This window comes from Balaenoptera acutorostrata, chromosome 7 (genome assembly GCF_949987535.1).
Source record: "Balaenoptera acutorostrata chromosome 7, mBalAcu1.1, whole genome shotgun sequence".
NCBI lineage: Eukaryota > Metazoa > Chordata > Mammalia > Artiodactyla > Balaenopteridae > Balaenoptera > Balaenoptera acutorostrata.
The window spans coordinates 51,352,647-51,370,267 of record NC_080070.1 but is presented as its reverse complement, the minus strand read 5'-3'; the positions used below and the strand labels follow the sequence as shown (position 1 = coordinate 51,370,267).

Sequence of the window (17,621 nt, the reverse complement as noted above, 5' to 3'; positions counted from 1 at the left end):
CTCGGCCCCTTCCGGAAACACCCGAAGCGACTTCTAGTCAAAAAATTACATTTCACGCTCTACCAACCTAATCCTGGCCAACGCTTTTGGGGTCGACCTCGCGGGTAGTCGAAAGGGACGCTCGTTTTTATTTCCACCCCCCACCCCCAGAGTTCGGAGACACCCAACCCCAGGGGCAAGGAAGTGGGCGGAGTCCTGTTTTGGCGCCAGCCACTACTGCTGCAAAGCAGGAAAAACCTCCGCCGAGGAGACTTCGGTCACGGCTCTCATCCCCACCCCCGCTTCCCTCTCCCTCCCCTCCGGGGACCACCAGGCGCCACGCCACGAACGGTAAACGCCACTGTCACCGCCCCCTCCCCCTCGCTCTCCCGGGCTCGGGCTCCCGGCGGGCACTGCGCGGCGCACGGCCCCTCCCCGCCGCGGGGCGCGCGCCCACCCCACCCCTCGCGGCCGCCGGGCGTGGGCGGTGCCACCTTCCCCTCCCCCCGGCGGCGGCCCCGCGCGCAGCTCCCCAGCCCCCTCCCCTTCGGATGTGGCTGGAGCTTGAGGCGCGCAGGGCCGGAGACGCTGCAGACCCGGGACCCGGAGCAGCTCGGAGGCGGTGAAGTCGGTGTCTTTCTTTTTCTCTAGCTTTCACTCGGTGGTGTTGCTTAAGATACCACATGCCCCCAGAGACCCCCCAGTTCCCCGCTTCCCATCCCTTCCCCGCCCGACCCTGAATCAGGAGCTGGTGGGAAGGAAAGGAGAGGCGAAGAGACCCCGCGGCGGGCCTGGCGCTGGGCCGGCGTCTGTAGTTGGTTTAGGGGACGAGACTCTCTTCCCCAAGGTTGAAAGCTGTGGCGACAGCTACCTTATTTCTAGACAAAGCGCATTTCTTTCTCCCCTCCCCCATCCCGCATCAAGAAGGGGGCTCTCCTTCTCCTCCCGGCCTCGGTCGGCGACTTGGGCCTCCAGGGAGGGCGGTGCATTCTCCCGTTTCCGCGCGGCCCGATGTCCGGAGGCTGCGGCGGGCGCTCCGTTACGTGGCCGTCGCCTGGTCGGGGGAGGCGCGGGCCCCGTGGCGCAGTGCCCTTGAGCCCCCGCGCCGCGGCCTTTGTTTCTCCCCGCGGATGCGCTGACCACGAGGCTCGCGCTCCCTTGGGGGGGAGGGGGCGGGGCGGGGGCTGGGCGTTAAGGCCTTGTTAAGCCGGGTGGGGCAGGGGCTTAAGGGGAGCGGATGAAAGTGCAGAAAGAGGTGATTTGGTTACAAAAGTGGCACGAAATGGGACTGGAACATCTCGGTTTTTTTTTTTTTTCTTTAGTTTTTTAACTAGTGATTGGAAAGGGAGGGTTGCTAAGAGGAAACCAGGTTGGGATTACATTACATAGGCGACTCTTTGGACTGTTAAGTGTAGAGGAGAAATTCACAGTAATTGGTTATTGTGATCGTTTGGGCAGTCGTTTGATTTTGAACCAAACTATTTGGCCATTTTTTAAAAAATTGTGACTATGGTTATAAGTGGGATTTGGATTGGGAAAAAAAAATTGTCTATTTTTTACTCTGTAAAGCTTTCTCGGGTACTAACGTGCCCGGTAAGGTTATCTAGGTACACTTGGTTACAACACTGATATACTCTTAGGCATGTATCACTAGTTTGTGCAGAATCTCAAAACTGCTTCTCTGTGGATTTGTATACATGTTTGATAACGTGAGTTACCTAGGTGGGGGTTGGAATCCAAACAAAACTTATGTTTAGCTACTTTTTTGTGTCTTGCAAACTTTTTTAACTGTTATGTATTTTTCTAGTAATAGCTCTTCAAGTCTGCAATAAAAAATGGCGTCCAATAAAACTACATTGGTAAGTTAATGACAACCTAAAATATTTATGGATCTAACGCAAACTTTTTTTCTCCAAAAATTATAACTTTGCATCTCTGTGGTTGAGAAATTTACATCCATATATAGTTTCCAGTCCCTTCTCGCCCCACTGTTATTATGGGGAGAGTTAGGAGCAAAAAGGAAATTACTACATTGAGATATTTATTGACTTGGCTTAGTAGTGTCTTGATTCGTTTAGAGAAACCTAATCTTGGGAGAGTAGCACGAAATAAATTTTTACCAAGTATTCTTATCTTGAAATAAAGATACAAAAATTTATGTGACCTGGAAGAATGTTACAAGCATACACGGACAAAGCAATAAAGCCCTTGTTGATTGGCATACTATTCTCTAAATCACTCTACTGAATTCTAGAGAAAGCAAGTATTTTCAGCATTGCCCTGTTTAAAGAACGGTTACCTTGCACACTTAGATGGAGATAAAAGTCATTGAATATTTCGAATTGTTTTGGTCACTCATATTTCAAACTTGCTTATTCTAAAATACAGAAGGGTTTAAATTTAAGTCATTGCAATGCGGTTTTTTTAATACATGACATGAAAAAACATCACACGTACGTCCAGGAAAGAGAGGAAATTAGATTTTCTGGATCTTTTGAGCAATTAAGTTTTTTCTCTCCAACAGTTTCTTAAACCCACAGTTTGCATTCTTAGGCTTCATTAAAACTTCTGTAAACCTGTAGACATGTATGTGTTCAGCCATGTCAACTTTGGAGTTTTAACATAGCCATTGGAATATTCACATAAAAATCACGAAATTCAAAGTTATGGTTCCCACAGTATTTAATTCTAACACATTGCGTTAATAACAATTGGAATTATATAAAGGTGAGTGTTAACATCTAAATAAAGCAAAATGGTTTTGGTTTGTGTAGTCTCCCCTTGGCTTTCGCAATATAAAGGGCACGTTGGTGATTTTTCATTTGTTTCATCATTAGATTGCACTTTTAAGTCAAACATCCAGAGAAACATTTAAATATAAAGCCTGTCTGGTGGCATAATTTATTCCCATCAAATCCATCAATGGAAAAAGCACAAAGCATAATCTGTGCTTCCTCAGGATTGAATTGCCCTTCAAATTTCATAATCAGTAAACCAAAATGTAGATAATTAAATTGGCTTTACAATCACCAGTATCAAAAGTATTGGATGGGAAACGAAATAGCTGTCCCTGAGACTGTGAGGATGAGCATAGATACAGAAAGCAAATAGATGCTTCTATTAAAATTAAATCGCTTTGCATACAGTTTAATAGTCTTCAGAATCTACCTAACTTTGCATTTTAAAATAATTTTGTTAGTGTTGTGAGATAATGTGTGCTGTAATTTAAATGGGAAAGTGGGTGGATTTTCTTTTAAAAAGAAAAGGATGAGCATTTGAAACTAGTTTATGGGTGCCATAGTAGTAAATACTTCATTTCCTTTGCCAAATTTTTTTTGTCTTTCATTTTCTGTGTTTATTTTTGTTTTCCTGTTTACTCTGTTAGCCTCTTAGTTTCATGGACATACTTTTTTTGTTTTTCATTTAGGATCAGTGTCTGATAAGCTTTGGTCTATACCAGTTTTTCTTCACTCTTTCCACTACCACCATCATTACCTTCCTTGTACTGTACGGAGGCAGAAGGCTATTTGACTGGGTGCAGTACCCAAGTATCTTGACTAATGAAAGTTGTAAGACCTGACATGGGGAATGGTATCCAACAAAATCAGGTGTTTGCTGCATTATTTAAGTTTCAGAGGATTTTTATTTCTTGTATGTGTGTGTACACCTCTAAATGATTACGTATTTTTAAATGTCCTTTGCAGTCTGGAGGCATTGCTGTTAATTTTTCTGCTTACATGCTTTAGGAGGGATGACTTTAGTGACTGAGCAATTAATTTTTTTTTTTTTTAATAGCACCTGTTTTAAGGTGAAATGATTCCAAGATGAACATAACATGTGGGATTTCCCCCCTTAGTCTCTTAATAACCATTTCCGGGTTTTTTTGAAAGTTTATCCATTTTCAATAACAAATCTGTTTTGAGTTATTGGTCTGTTGAGCTTGGTCTCCTGCTTCTCTCAAAGAGTGTTATACCCAAAAAAAGAAAAAAATCTAACCTAAAAACTTGTAAGTTAGTTTCATTGGCTACCAGTTTAGAGTCTTTCTCTTGAGAAGCCAAGAAAAAAGGATTTTTTCACATTAGATAATTAAAATGATCCAGCATTTTGGCCTCTTGAAGTGACAGCATTATAGGTTTGTTCCAAGTGGTGAGTGACATTATATACAGAGATTATGGGGAAATGATCTTGTCCTTTTTAACCTATTTATGGTCTCATTGGTTGACCCTGCAATTGATATCAGGGTTCTGAACCATGTTTTTGTTCTGCAGTTATCTTTTCTCTTAAATTGTTGAGGCTTTTAACATCGGTGTTTCAATTGGGAAAGGGGGTCTTAGTGTTTGGGGGCTGTAGTTTTAATGGGTCTATGGTTCACTAATAAGACCTGTCACTACTAGTTATTCTCCTTTGTATAATCCTCTAATAGTTTCTAATAGTTGTTTGTTGCTGTCCTGTGGTTAAAATAAGTGAAAACTCTACTAAATTTGGTTTTGTAGACTACATAGAAATAAGACCAGGAAAAGATAAAACAGTGTTTTCAAAGAACGTTTTTGATTGTATTATTTCAGTGAAGGGTGGTGGGTAATAGTTTTGAGCTAAACCCACAGAATCAAGAATTCCTTTATTATCTGTTAACTTTTACCTTTTCAGAAGGTATCTGCTCTGGGATATAGAAGTGGAAATGTAGGTGTCAAATGCAACGATAATATAAGTAGTCTAGCCTTTAATAAAATGTACTAAAAAAGTCAAAAAAGACATTTCTTAAATCTCTCTTTTGTTTTGTTTTAGCAAAAAATGGGAAAGAAACAGAATGGAAAGAGTAAAAAAGTCGAAGAGGCAGAACCTGAAGAATTTGTGGTAGAAAAAGTACTGGACCGACGTGTAGTGAATGGGAAGGTGGAGTATTTCCTGAAGTGGAAGGGATTTACAGAGTAAGAAATCTCAGTGCCTTATTATATGTTTAACTGTACTTAAGTAACATTTAAAATTTGTTTTTAGTCTAAGATCTTTTTATCCATTTTCTGTAAGTTTCTTTAAATTTAAAAGCACCTTTAATCCAGGGTATCTTGTTTGACGTATGTTTAAAAAGAGCCATGTCTTTTGCCTACAGTGGTAACCTAGCAGATTTGAGTCTAGTTAATTACCTTGGAGAGTCAAATTTATATAATATAGAGTACAGTTTGCTTTTTAATGTAGTTGGATACTGTACTACCTAGAATACCTAATCTACATGGTTTTCCTACAGAGGACATTAAAAAATAGTGAAGCTATGTAAGGTATACTAGTGGGTCTTAAACAGAAGTGCTCATCATAATTCAGGTCCTACACTAGGTTTACTGTATCCTAATCTTAAAGAAGTAGAGTCTGGGCATCAACAGACCAAGTTGTAACTAGAGGTTAAAAGCATCTTTCCTAGCATCTCTAAAATGATTAATTTCATTCTGTCTAGTTCTGTAAAGGCTTTTTGGATCAGAGCACACAAAGTTAGCAATCTTGTAACTAGTGGTGTAGGGTGATCTTACTTTCACATTTGGTAATTGATATTCATTTTCTTTCCAGCCCTTCTGAAAAACACATGGAAATGGTCATCCCTGCCGTATATCAGGGATTGGCAGACTTTAAGAGTCACATAGTAGATAATCTAGGCTTTGTGGGCTTCTGTCACAGCTATTCAACTCTGAGAATGTAGTACAAAAGCAGCAGTAGGCAATACATTAAACAGATGAACATGGCTGTGTTCTAATAATGCTTTTGTTTATGGGCCCCAAAATTCAATTCCATATGACTTTTATTGTGACATTTCTTTCCCAACCGATTAAAAATGTAAAAAACAGTTTGCCAGCCATACAAAAGGCTGATTTTGACTTGTGAGTTGCCAACCCCTGTTTTATATCACTTTCCAATTTGAGTACCCAGCAGAAATTGAAAATACTGTCTCACATTTGAGAGCGCCTCTGAATTGCTGTGTTTTAAAACACAGTATTGGAGGCCTCAACCCTAGGCACAATCTGATAAAGTAATTTGAGGTGGGAACCAGGAATCCACCTTTTTTAAAGGCTCTTCCAGAGGAATTCTAAAGTGAGTTGTCCGCATAACTTGGAAAAATATTGGTTCCAGTTGTTCTGCTAGAGTCAGGTTCAGTTACCTTGGAGGTAATAACATTGCCGACTTAGTACGGACTGTGAAAGTAGACACAAAAGGAAGTATAGATTCCCTCAAAAGAATGTGAGGGGAGGGGGGAAATGATTAATATCTGCAGTACAGAGGGCTTTTTGTCAGGTGTGTATTAAATGGATCTGGATGATGGTGATGAACCATGTTTAATTGAATGAATTTTTTTTTTTTAACTGAACACAGTGCAGACAATACTTGGGAACCCGAAGAAAATTTAGATTGTCCAGAGTTAATTGAAGCATTTCTTAATTCTCAAAAAGCTGGTAAAGAAAAAGATGGAACAAAAAGAAAATCTTTATCTGACAGTGAATCTGATGATAGCAAATCAAAGAAGAAGAGAGATGCTGTACGTATAAAACATTGGCCAGCAAACTGGCTTTTTGTAAAAGGATGACTTGATTTTTTAAATACTTTTTAAAACTCAAGTACTTTAAAAATATCATTAAAAGGCCTTTTTAAAATACTTAATATTTAATATTTGGGACAGAAAGGATAGGCATGGTTTACCCTACATTGTGTAAATGTCTAGTAAGTGCTTACACCACTTAAAATTGTGCTAGTGTTATTTTGGATAGATTGATGGATTTGACTTCAGATCAGACGATTTCCTCTCATCTAGACCAGCTGTCTTAAGTAAAAACAATACAAAATTGATCATTGAAAATCCCTTACAATACAGTGAAAACAATCTACATAGCACATTTTGATTACAGATCATTAGTGAGTGGTAGTGACCAAAACTTTGGCACATGATCCTTGTATTGCCAAACAGTACTTTGATTTTGAAGTATATAATCTTGGATAATAATTTTTTTATTAATTTTTATTGGCATAAAATGAGATAATTGGTTCATTCACTGCATGTGTATTTTGAGCCAATCTTTGCTTCATTGATTTCTTTGTGGCTTTGAGCAAATTACATAACTCTTTGCTTCTACCCTCAACTTTAAAACATACTTGCCCTGCCTTTTGGCCTAACACGGCAATTTGGGAAAAGGTCTTGGGTCTGAAATATATCTAGGCTTGGGGACTAAACATACAATACAGATTTATTGATAAGGACTTTGGATTTAAAATTTGATCATTTGAACTAGATGCTAAGTACTTCACAGTCCATTAACTTTTTTTTTTTTTTTTTTTGGCTGTGTTGGGTCTTCGTTGCTGCATGCGGGCTTTTCTCTAGTTGCGGCGAGTGGGGACTTCTCTTCATTGCAGTGCGTGGGCTTCTCATTGCGGTGGCTTCTCTTGTTGCGGAGCACGGGCTCTAGGCGCACGGGCTTCAGTAGTTGTGGTGCGCGGGCTCAGTAGTTGTGGCACATAGGCTCTAGAGCACAGGCTCAGTAGTTGTGGCGCACGGGCTTAGTTGTTCCAAGGCATGTGGGATCTTCCTGGCCCAGGGCTCAAACCCGTTTCCCCTGCATCGGCAGGCGGATTCTTAACCACTGCACCACCAGGGAAGTCCCAGTCCATTAACTCTTAATGACAATTCTGTCAAGATCATAGGTATTACCCTCATTTTTTACAGAAGGGAAACAGAGGTGGGCTACAAATTTGGTTCTGAGCACTTTAGCAGCCAAGGCAAAAAGGTAACAATCTTAAGAATCAGTTGTAAGTAAACTGGAAGTCAACCACATGCTTAGCAGAAGCACTGTTTAATAACAATAGTTATCCTGTATTGAGCCCTCCTAATGTGCCAAGCAGTGTTCTAAATGACTTAATTTGCTTTCCATATACTTTAAAATTCCTATGAAACATAGTATTAATTGTATGTATTTTATAGAAAATGAACCTGAATCACAAACAGGTTAACTTGCCCAAAGCCACACAGCGAGTGAAGGTTAGAGTCATCATTATAACCTAGGCAGTCTGACTCCAGAGCTCAAGATAATGATGTAAAAAGTCTCATGGGGAGAAAGGATTTGTTATGTAAGCACTTCTCTTTTTTGGTCTCAAGTCCCCTTTACACTCTAGAAAATTATTGAGGATCCCAAAAAACTTGTTTATATGGATTATAACGATCAGTACTAACTGCATTAGAAATTAAAGTAGAAACTTACACAGTTTTGTATATTCAGTTAAGAATGACGAAGACTGTTACATGTTATTCATAAGTTTTCATGAAAAATAACTTTAAATGAGAAGAGTGACATTTTACATTTTTGCAGATCTTGTCAGTGTCTGTCTTAATAAGGCATTAGTCCTGTATTCGATTTGCTGTGCTATGTTGTTTGGTGGAGATCTGCAAAGACAATCTAAAGTCACAGATACATGAAAAGAGGAGATCTTGCAGATAAACAGATACTCCAGAAGGTCTCAGGCATCCCCGGGAGTCCCTCAGACCACAGTTTTGGTTTATACTAAGTATTTTATAAGGTTTACTGTAATGCAGATTGATTACAATACTGATTAGTCTCATTTTAAAGCTTTTATTATTTTGCTGTTTACAGTTTCTGTGTGCTTTAAAAAATACGTGGGTAATTTAGACAATTCCTAGAAGTAATTTGAAATACTGACTTTCAAGAATTTATAATTACTAATTGATTAGAATTATCAGAAAAAAAGAGATTGGGGTTTTTTCCTGCCTTTTGGTGTCTTTGAATGAAGAAAGTTTTGTCTGCTTTCTTGATTTTATGATTCAGAATATTTTAGACATCCAGATTTGTTTTTTCTGCTTGTAAGTTTAATGGAAATTAATATGTGTTTTAGTACTAAATAAGGGCTCTTGCTCTGGTCATTTGTTTCACCATCAGAAGGTTTTTATTTAAAAGTTACATATCATGAAAACAAATTGGAAGTTAATATTGTTAGATTGCTCTCTGAAAAAAATGTGTGGGAACATTTATGTAAATAATCATTTAACCTCTTTTAAACAGGCTGATAAACCAAGAGGTTTTGCCAGAGGTCTTGACCCAGAGCGAATAATTGGTGCCACAGACAGCAGTGGAGAATTAATGTTTCTCATGAAATGGTAAGTGTGTGGGTAATTTCTGTTATATTTTAAAGTAAGAATAGATAATGTTTTTTAAAAACTTGTGAAGTTTTAAAAAACATATCTACCTAGGTTTTACAAATAGTTGACCATCATTAGGTAGAGAGTAATTATCTGCTAAAAGGATGATTCTAGTTACTTTGCTAAAGCAACGAGTGGCAAACTGTGGCCTGTTTTGGAAAATTAAGTTTTATTGGAACACAGCCACAAGTAACCACATAACCCTGAAGCACTTGAATACCTTTTGATTGAGTTATGATCCTTAAGTGAATGGTTATCAGTTGACAAAAAACAGTTTAGACTTTTTAATTGAATTTTTTTTTTCCTCACAACAGGAAAGATTCAGATGAGGCGGACTTGGTGCTGGCAAAGGAGGCAAATATGAAGTGTCCTCAAATTGTAATTGCTTTTTATGAAGAGAGACTAACTTGGCATTCTTGTCCAGAAGATGAAGCTCAATAATTGTTTGCATTGCTTTTTATATATATTTATATATATATATAAAATCTGGGTCTTGGTCTTTTGATTTATTAGTGTGAAGAAATAACTACATTCTAATGAAAATCACATTTGATATGTTCGTTTTGAAGTAGTATTGGGGAAGTTGTTGGGTTTGGGGGGGTTTTGGGGAGGTTTTGTTTCTGTTTTTTTTTTTTTGCATCTGTAGCACTGGTTACTTTGAACAAATAAAAGCTTTCTGTAGTTGCTTCCTTTAGCAGAAAAGAACATTTGATACTATGGTATATTATTTCCTCTGCATTAGAGAACAGCTTTTCTAAATGTTGGGAAAAATCTCCATAGTCATTACTCAATCAGAATTTAGAATTTGCATTTAACTCATATATGCCTAAGGACCATTCTGGGTTTTCTGTATGTGTATACATAAAATACATATGTAAATGGTTTGGGGGTTTTTTGGTTATTGTTTAAACACATTTACCAAAACAAAAACAGCCTTTCACAACCATGGATGAGCCCATGTTTCTGGGATTCTATCATTTTGAGCAATATAAGAAATCACTTCAACTTAAATTGAAAATTTAAGTCTTAACCTTCCAAATTAAACAATTTTGTAATTAATGAGACAAATTAATTTAAATTGGATAATTTTTTAAAGCAGCCCTATCAGAATCTGCATGCATATCTACCATCATATAAATGCAGTTTTATATGTAAAATCCCCTGAAAGGAAAATTTTATCTCTGTCAACCCAAATGAAAAAAATGGAAAAATTCTGGTATGTTTTAATTAGCCAAGCAAGACTTAGTTAAGTGTACATTTAAAGCTTCCTTTTGGCAAACCATTCTTTATAAGAAGTTGAAATCCGTGTGCTGTATTTACTGAAAGACTGTGATACATGGAATGTCTCAGACTTGTTAATGGAAACCTAATCAGATGGTTAGAGATGTTGGCAGTTTAGGATCTGCAGGAATAAATGAGTGAACAAAGTTTTCTAATCTAAACTTGACCTGCATGTTTTTTCAAACTTTACCCCAACCCACTCCTTACATGTAGGCTCAATCTTCTCAGTATTTTGGGTTACTGGTTCAGCAGAAGCCAGGAAAAACAATAACTTTGTAGTAATCAGAATGTTATTCAACTGTATATTGTTTACTTTATTGTAAATACTGGTGAACAGTGGTCAATAAATAGTTTTATATTCCTTTATGTGATTAGACTTTTTTTTTTAATCTGATGACCTTTATAGTGGGAGTAGAAACACATTCACTGTATTAACTTCATATTTGTAAATAGTGTGATATCACTAAGGCATTAGAGTACCTGTTTTAGATCCTTTGAGTTTAGGAATTTCAAGTAGAATATGTATTAACACAAAAAGGTTTTCTCGTTAAAATGAGTTTCAGGGGACTTCCCTGGTGGCACAGTGGTTAAGAATCCGCCTGCCAACGCAGGGGACACGGGTTTGGGCCCTGGTCCAGGAAGATCCCACATGCCGCGGAGCAAATAAGCCCGTGAGCCACAATTGCTGAGCCTGCACTGTAGAACGGGGAGCCACAACTACTGAGCCCGTGTGCCTAGAGCCTGTGCTCCTCAACAAGAGAAGCCCACGCACTGCTACAAAGAGTAGCCCCTGCTCACTGCAACTAGAGAAAGCCCACGTGCAGCAATGAAGACCCAACGCAGCCAAAAATAAATACATTATTTAAAAAAATAAGTTTCAGGTGATGCCTAAGAGGAACTTGTTTCATTAAAGTGAAATTTTGATACTCAGACTCTAGTTTGTTGAAGCTGCCATCTAAAAAAAAACAGGTATTCTGATAGGACTGATCCTGTTGTGATATATTTCTACTAATTTCCAAAATCTATACAGAAAAAAGGAAATCATCTATACTAAGCTGTTTATCAGTCTTTTTGTAGACCTAGCACTGCTCTCAACAGTGGGTTTGTAAATGATACAGAACCTTTTGTTCAGATCAGAAATTAATGACTGTACCTTGAATTTTAGCTTAGTGAGAGCATTTCTGGAAACTCTTGTCCATGTATTTTAATATCCCTTATGTTGTATCTGTTTCTTACGGGTGCTATAAAAAGTTGTCACAAACTTGAATGGCTTAAAACAACAAATTTATTATTTCTGGAGTCCAAAATACAAAGTCAAGGTATTGGGGCTTCCCTGGCAGTCCAGTGGTTGACTCCACACTTCCACTGCGGGGAATGTAGATTTGGTCCCTGGTCGGGGAACTAAGATCCCGTATGCCATGCGGCGTGGCCTAAAAATTAAAAAAGTCAAGGTATTGGGCTTCCCTGGTGGCGCAGTGGTTGGGAATCCGCCTGTCAATGCAGAGGACACGGGTTTGGGCCCTGGGCTGGGAGGATCCCACATGCCGCGGAGCAGCTAGGCCCATGTGCCACAACTGCTGAGCCTGTGCTCTGGAGCCCGTGAGCCACAACTACTGAGCCCGTGTGCTGCAACTACTGAGGCCCACGCACCTAGAGCCCGTGCTCTGCAGCAGGAGAGGCCACCGCAATGAGAGGCCCGCGCACCGCGAGGAAGAGTAGCCCCTGCTCGCTGCAACTAGAGAAAGCCCACATGCAGCAACGAAGACCCAACGCAGCCAAAAATAAATAAATAAAATAAATAAATTAAAAAAAAAAAAAAAAAAGTCAAGGTATTAGGGCTGGTTCCTAGAGGCCATCTATACCTTGGTTCCTGGCCCCTTCCATCTTCAAAACCAGTATAGCACAGTCTCTCAACAAGTTACTTCACCTCTCTGTACCTCAGTTTCCTCATCTATAAAATAGAGGTAAATCAAGATGAAATATAAGCACATGAGACACTTAAAACAATGCCTTGTATGTGGTAATAAAAATGTGTGTTACCTATTTTTAGTGGGGACACCGTAGGCTGTTGTATGGAGGTTCCCCAACTTAATCAGTTGCTGGGTATGAACACTTAGGTTGTTTGTAGTTTTTTGCTGTTAGATTAATGTGGTGAACATCCATTTCTTTGTGTCTTTTCAATTTCTTTCTCCAGTGGCATATAGTTTTCAGAGTACAGGTCTTTCATCTCCTTGGTTAGATTTATTACTAGGTATTTTATTTTTTTGGCCGTGCCACGGGGCATGTGCGATCTTAGTTCCAAGGATCTTAGATCAGGGATCGAACTGGTGCCCCTTGCGTTGCAAGCACAGACTCTTAACCACTGGACTCCAGGGAAGCAAGGTGGTGAACATTCTTTTACATAATGTATAGTGAAACTTAAGTAGATATAGATGGATTTCCAGAAATTAATGAAGTCAATCTTGTACTGGTGTACGACTCTTCCATCAGTAGTCATTACCCCATATCCTCAGTGGTACTGCAGATTAATAATACTAAGACTGATTTTGTTGCCAATTCAATGGCATCTTGTTTTAATTTGCCTGTCTGTGATATTTTTGTTGAACGTTCTTTTCATGCTTACTATTTGCATTTCTTCATCTATAAATGAATTGCCAATTTTACAAATTATTTAATTTGTAGCAGTTCCTTATGTAATAATATTTTTTGTGTTGCAAATATTTTCTGCCAATGTTTTTTGACATGATTTATGATAACCATTTTGTCATACCAAATTTTATGTGGTCAACCCTTGTCAGTATGTCTTCTGGATTTCATGTCTTGTTTGAAAATACCTCTCCCATTCTGAAGTTACATGGATAGGCTTTTAAAATTTCTTCTATTTTCATTTTCTTCATTTCATTTCATTTTTACAGTCAGGTCTTTAATCTGAGATTTTGTTGAATATTTCTGTGAAGGTTTCTGACTTTTGTTTCCCAGGATGGACATCGGTGCCTCTGAAGAAGTAGATGTGTAGTTATCAGTTTCCCTAATCTCATGGATCAAAGATAATCATTATGCCACTACAAAAAGACTTGGCCAACATATAAAACTGAAGTTTTTCTTTTTCATAAAAGGCCTGAAATGTGTTCAAATACCTGGACAAATATTGGCATCGAGCAAAAGATAAAAATCTCTTAACATGAAGCTGAATATGAATAGTATGTGTATTTGTATGTAACCTATATGATACATATACCCTTTCATCTTTTGTTGAAAAAATGAATTTGTACCTTTGAGTATTCACTGATCAAGGAGAGCAATTTTAACAACTTAAAGCTCCAGTAGGTGATTTGGTATAATCAAGGAAATTGTAGTAGATGCCAATCTTCATAGCTTGATTCTTCTTATGGATGTAGTTATCTCCTCTAAATGTGTTGCACTATTCAGATACATGACAATCATCAGCATATCTGCTAATAGCGAAAAAGGAGGGGGGATTTAGGGCTGTTGGGATTTTTGGTGGGGTTTTATGTGTGTTTTAAGAATGTATATTACGTTAAAGGATTTCTGCAGGCTATCATGTCACCTGGAAAATACAAAAATATGAAACTGTTCATTTGGAATCTTTATTTTCCCTTTACAGCCCATGTTTTTACTGTAAAAGCAAACAGTATGAAAATCTCCATGATCACACATAAGAATTGTTTCATTCCTAGAATAAATAACAGTTGATGAATACTTATTTATACTTTATCTCATTTAATCCTCAAAATAGCCTTCTGGAGTAGGCATGATTGACCCCATTTTACAGGTGAGGAAACTAGGGCACAAAAAGGCTGAAGAACGTCAAGGTCAGTTGTATGAACAAGAGCATTAACTATGGGAATAAAGAGAAGGGGACTGGTTTGAGGACAGGGTTTTGTCCATAGTAAGTCCCCAATATGTGCTTGTAGAATAAAGTGGTTTTGGATATAAAATGAGGTGATGTGGAGGTCAGGAAGAAAGGGATCCAGAATGACTCCCAAGTTTTCATTTTTTCTGGGATGGATGAAAATGTCATTTAGTGAGAAAGGGAACCTAGGAGAAACCTTGAAGGGGAGGATATTAAAGTGGCTTTGGACATATACTGAGGTATTCCTTTGATTAGTATATTACTTAGTACGCTTACAACACATTACATAATTTGGCCAAACGTAGGAGACACCCAACTCAAACCTGCTTTGATAACGGAAATTACTGCTGGCCTAGACACAAAATAACAGTGGTTCAGGACTTCCCTGGTGGCACAGTGGTTAAGAATCCACCTGCCAATGCAGGGGACATGGGTTCGAGCCCTGGTCCGGGAAGATCCCACATGCCGTGGGGCAACTAAGCCTGTGTGCCACAACTACTGAAGCCTGCATGCCTAGAGCCCGTGCTCCACAACAAGAGAAGCCACTGCAATGAGAAGCCCACGCACTGCAATGAAGAGTAGCCCCTGCTCGACATAACTAGAGAAAGCCTGCGCACAGCAATGAAGACATAATGCAGCCAAAAATAAATAAATAAATTTATTTTAAAAATAATAATAACAGTGGTTCAGAGCATGGGCTCTGGAGTTTGACCCCATGGGTTTGCATCCCAGCTCAGCTATTTATTGTAGTTACTTAACTTCCCTATGCCTCAATATTCGCATCTATAAAACTAGGAGGACGATCTTGATGGTATTTATCTAATGGGATTTTCAAGGTTAAATAAAAAACACCCAGAGCTGAATCTCCAGTACTTAATAAGGACCAGATAAATATTATTACCAATCTCCACTGTAAACCTCAGGATGACTGCAACCCTGGACTGGCACAACCCCAAGACTTGCCATCTCTGGTTATTGGCTCTCTTCTCTGGAACTGATCTCTGCAAATCAAAAACAGAAGTGCTGACAGCTCCCAGATCTCCAAATCTGCCTCTAAAGAAACGATGAGTTTTTCTTTCTCTGACGTCCAATTCAAAAATCCTTTAAGAGATCTGTTGGGCTTGGGTCAGATGCCCTCCCTGGAACTATCAGCTATAACCAAATGTGTGGAGAAATATAATTGGATCAATCACTGGAAGAGTGCTTTCCAGAAAAAAAGTGGATTTTTTAAAATATTTATTTATTTATTTATTTATGGCTGTGTTGGGTCTTCGTTTCTGTGCGAGGGCTTTCTCTAGTTGCGGCAAGCGGGGGCCACTCTTCATCGTGGTGCGCGGGCCTCTCACTATCGCGGCCTCTCTTGTTGCGGAGCACAGGCTCCAAACGCTCAGGCTCAGTAATTGTGGCTCACGGGCCTAGTTGCTCTGCGGCATGTGGGATCTTCCCAGACCAGGGCTCGAACCCGTGTCCCCTGCACTGGCAGGCAGATTCTCAACCACTGCGCCACCAGGGAAGCCCCAAAAAGGTGGATATTTTATATAAACAAAATGTATAACTAATGCAAAGGATTTCAGCCAATTTGAAAACACCTTCTTAAAATACCCTCTGTCCTTGCCTTTTAGAAAACTTCTAATGTGAATATTTTCAGTGTCTTAGAACACCCTGGAACTTCCTACCAACTCTACTTTTCAAATGAAGGTTGAAATCTGCCCTTTTACTTAAATTTAAGTATTGGGGGAAAAATTGACCTGAGAGCAGGACAAGGACATTGATATTTAAAACTGCTCTTGTAGCTCTATGAGTGCATAGAGAATTTTCACTTTTTTTTTTTCCAGCTCTATTGAGAAGTACTTAACATACATTACTTGTTTAAGGCGTACAGCATGATGGTATGATTTACATATATTGTGAAATGATTACCACAATAGGTTCAACTAAAATCCATCTTCTCATACAGACACAATAAAAAGAAAAGAAAGAAGAAAAAAATTTTTTCTCCTTGTGATGAGAAATTTTTAAGATGTATTCTCTTAGTAACTAACCTATATATCCTACAGCAGTGTCAGCTATAGCCATCATGTTGTACATTACATCCCTAGTACTTATTTATCTTATAACTGGAAGTTTGTACCTTTTGACCCCTTTCCTCCAATTCCCCCTCACCCACCCTCCACCTCTGGTAACCACAAGTCTGATTTCTTTTTCTATGAGTTTTTTGTTTTTGTGTTTTAAGATTCCACATTTACATAAGATCATACAGTATTTGTCTTTCTCTATCTGACATTTCACTTAGCATAATGCCTTCAAGGTCTATCCATATTGTTGCAAATGGTAGGACTTCCACATTTTTAATGGCTAAATAATATTCCTGTGTGTGTGTGTACTGTAGATAGATATAGATATAGATATCACATATATATCACCACTTCTTTATCCATTCATCCATCAATGGACACAAGTTGTTTCCATATCTTGGCTATTATAAATAATGCTGCTATGGGGATGCAGATTACTTTTTTTTTAAATTTATTTTATTTTATTTATTTATTTTTTTGGCTGTGTTGGGTCTTCGTTGCTGGGTGCAGGCTTTCTCTAGTTGCAATGAGTGGGGGCTACTCTTCACTGCAGTGCGCGGGCTTCTCATTGTGGTGGCTTCTCTTGTTGCAGAGCACAGGCTCTAGGTGCGAGGGCTTCAGTAGTTGTGGCACATGGGCTTAGTTGCTCCACGGCATGTGGGATCTTCCCAGACCAGGGCTCGAACCCATGTCCCCTGCATTGGCAGGTGGATTCTTAACCGCTGTGCCACCAGGGAAGTCCCCCAGATTACTTTTTGAGTTAGTGTAGTGTTTTTGTTTCCTTTGGATATATTCCCAGAAATGGAATTGCTGGATCATATTGTAGTTCTATTTTTAATTTTTTGAGTATCCTTCATATTGTTTTCCATAGTGGCTGCACCTATTTACAATCCCACCAACAGTGCACATGGGTTCTCTTTTCTCCACATCTACAACAGTATTTTTGTTATCTCTTGTCTTTTTGATGATAGCCATTCTAACAGGTGTGAGGTGCTAGGTCATTGTGGTTTTAATTTGCATTTCCCTAATGACTAGTGACGTTAAACATCTTTTCATGTACCTGTTGGTCTTTCATATTATCTTCTTTGGCAAAGTGTCTATTCAGGTCCCTTGCCCAGTTTTTAATTGGGTTATTTGTGGGGTTTTGCTATTGAGTTCTATGAGTTCTTTATATATTTTGGATATTAACCCCTTATCAGATATATAGTTTGCAAATATTTTTATTCATTCC

At 38.9% G+C, this 17,621-nt stretch overlaps 1 protein-coding gene across 2 annotated transcripts; it reads left to right on the top strand.

The window, feature by feature from the left end:
* The first annotated feature begins 311 nt into the window (after positions 1-311).
* CBX3 (chromobox 3) lies at positions 312-10,807 on the top strand. 2 transcript variants are annotated; one of them, XM_007171512.3, is made up of 6 exons: positions 312-330; positions 1,787-1,838; positions 4,765-4,907; positions 6,334-6,496; positions 9,024-9,118; positions 9,475-10,807. In XM_007171512.3, exons 2-6 carry the CDS (start codon positions 1,815-1,817, stop codon positions 9,599-9,601), a joined length of 552 nt encoding a protein of 183 aa, XP_007171574.1. In that variant the 5' UTR covers positions 312-330; positions 1,787-1,814; the 3' UTR covers positions 9,602-10,807. The 2 variants fall into 2 exon arrangements, with proteins under 2 accessions (XP_007171574.1, XP_007171573.1); XM_007171511.2 differs by lacking the exon at positions 312-330 and adding an exon at positions 479-606.
* Positions 10,808-17,621: the final 6,814 nt, after the last annotated feature.

Bases quoted from the DNA above. Each gene is read 5' to 3' on its own strand.
- CBX3 (XM_007171512.3), top strand. From the start codon at position 1,815: ATGGCGTCCAATAAAACTACATTG. The intron at 1,839-4,764 runs GTAAGTTAATGA...GTTTTGTTTTAG, and splicing joins CGTCCAATAAAACTACATTG to CAAAAAATGGGAAAGAAACA. The intron at 4,908-6,333 runs GTAAGAAATCTC...AACTGAACACAG, and splicing joins AAGTGGAAGGGATTTACAGA to TGCAGACAATACTTGGGAAC.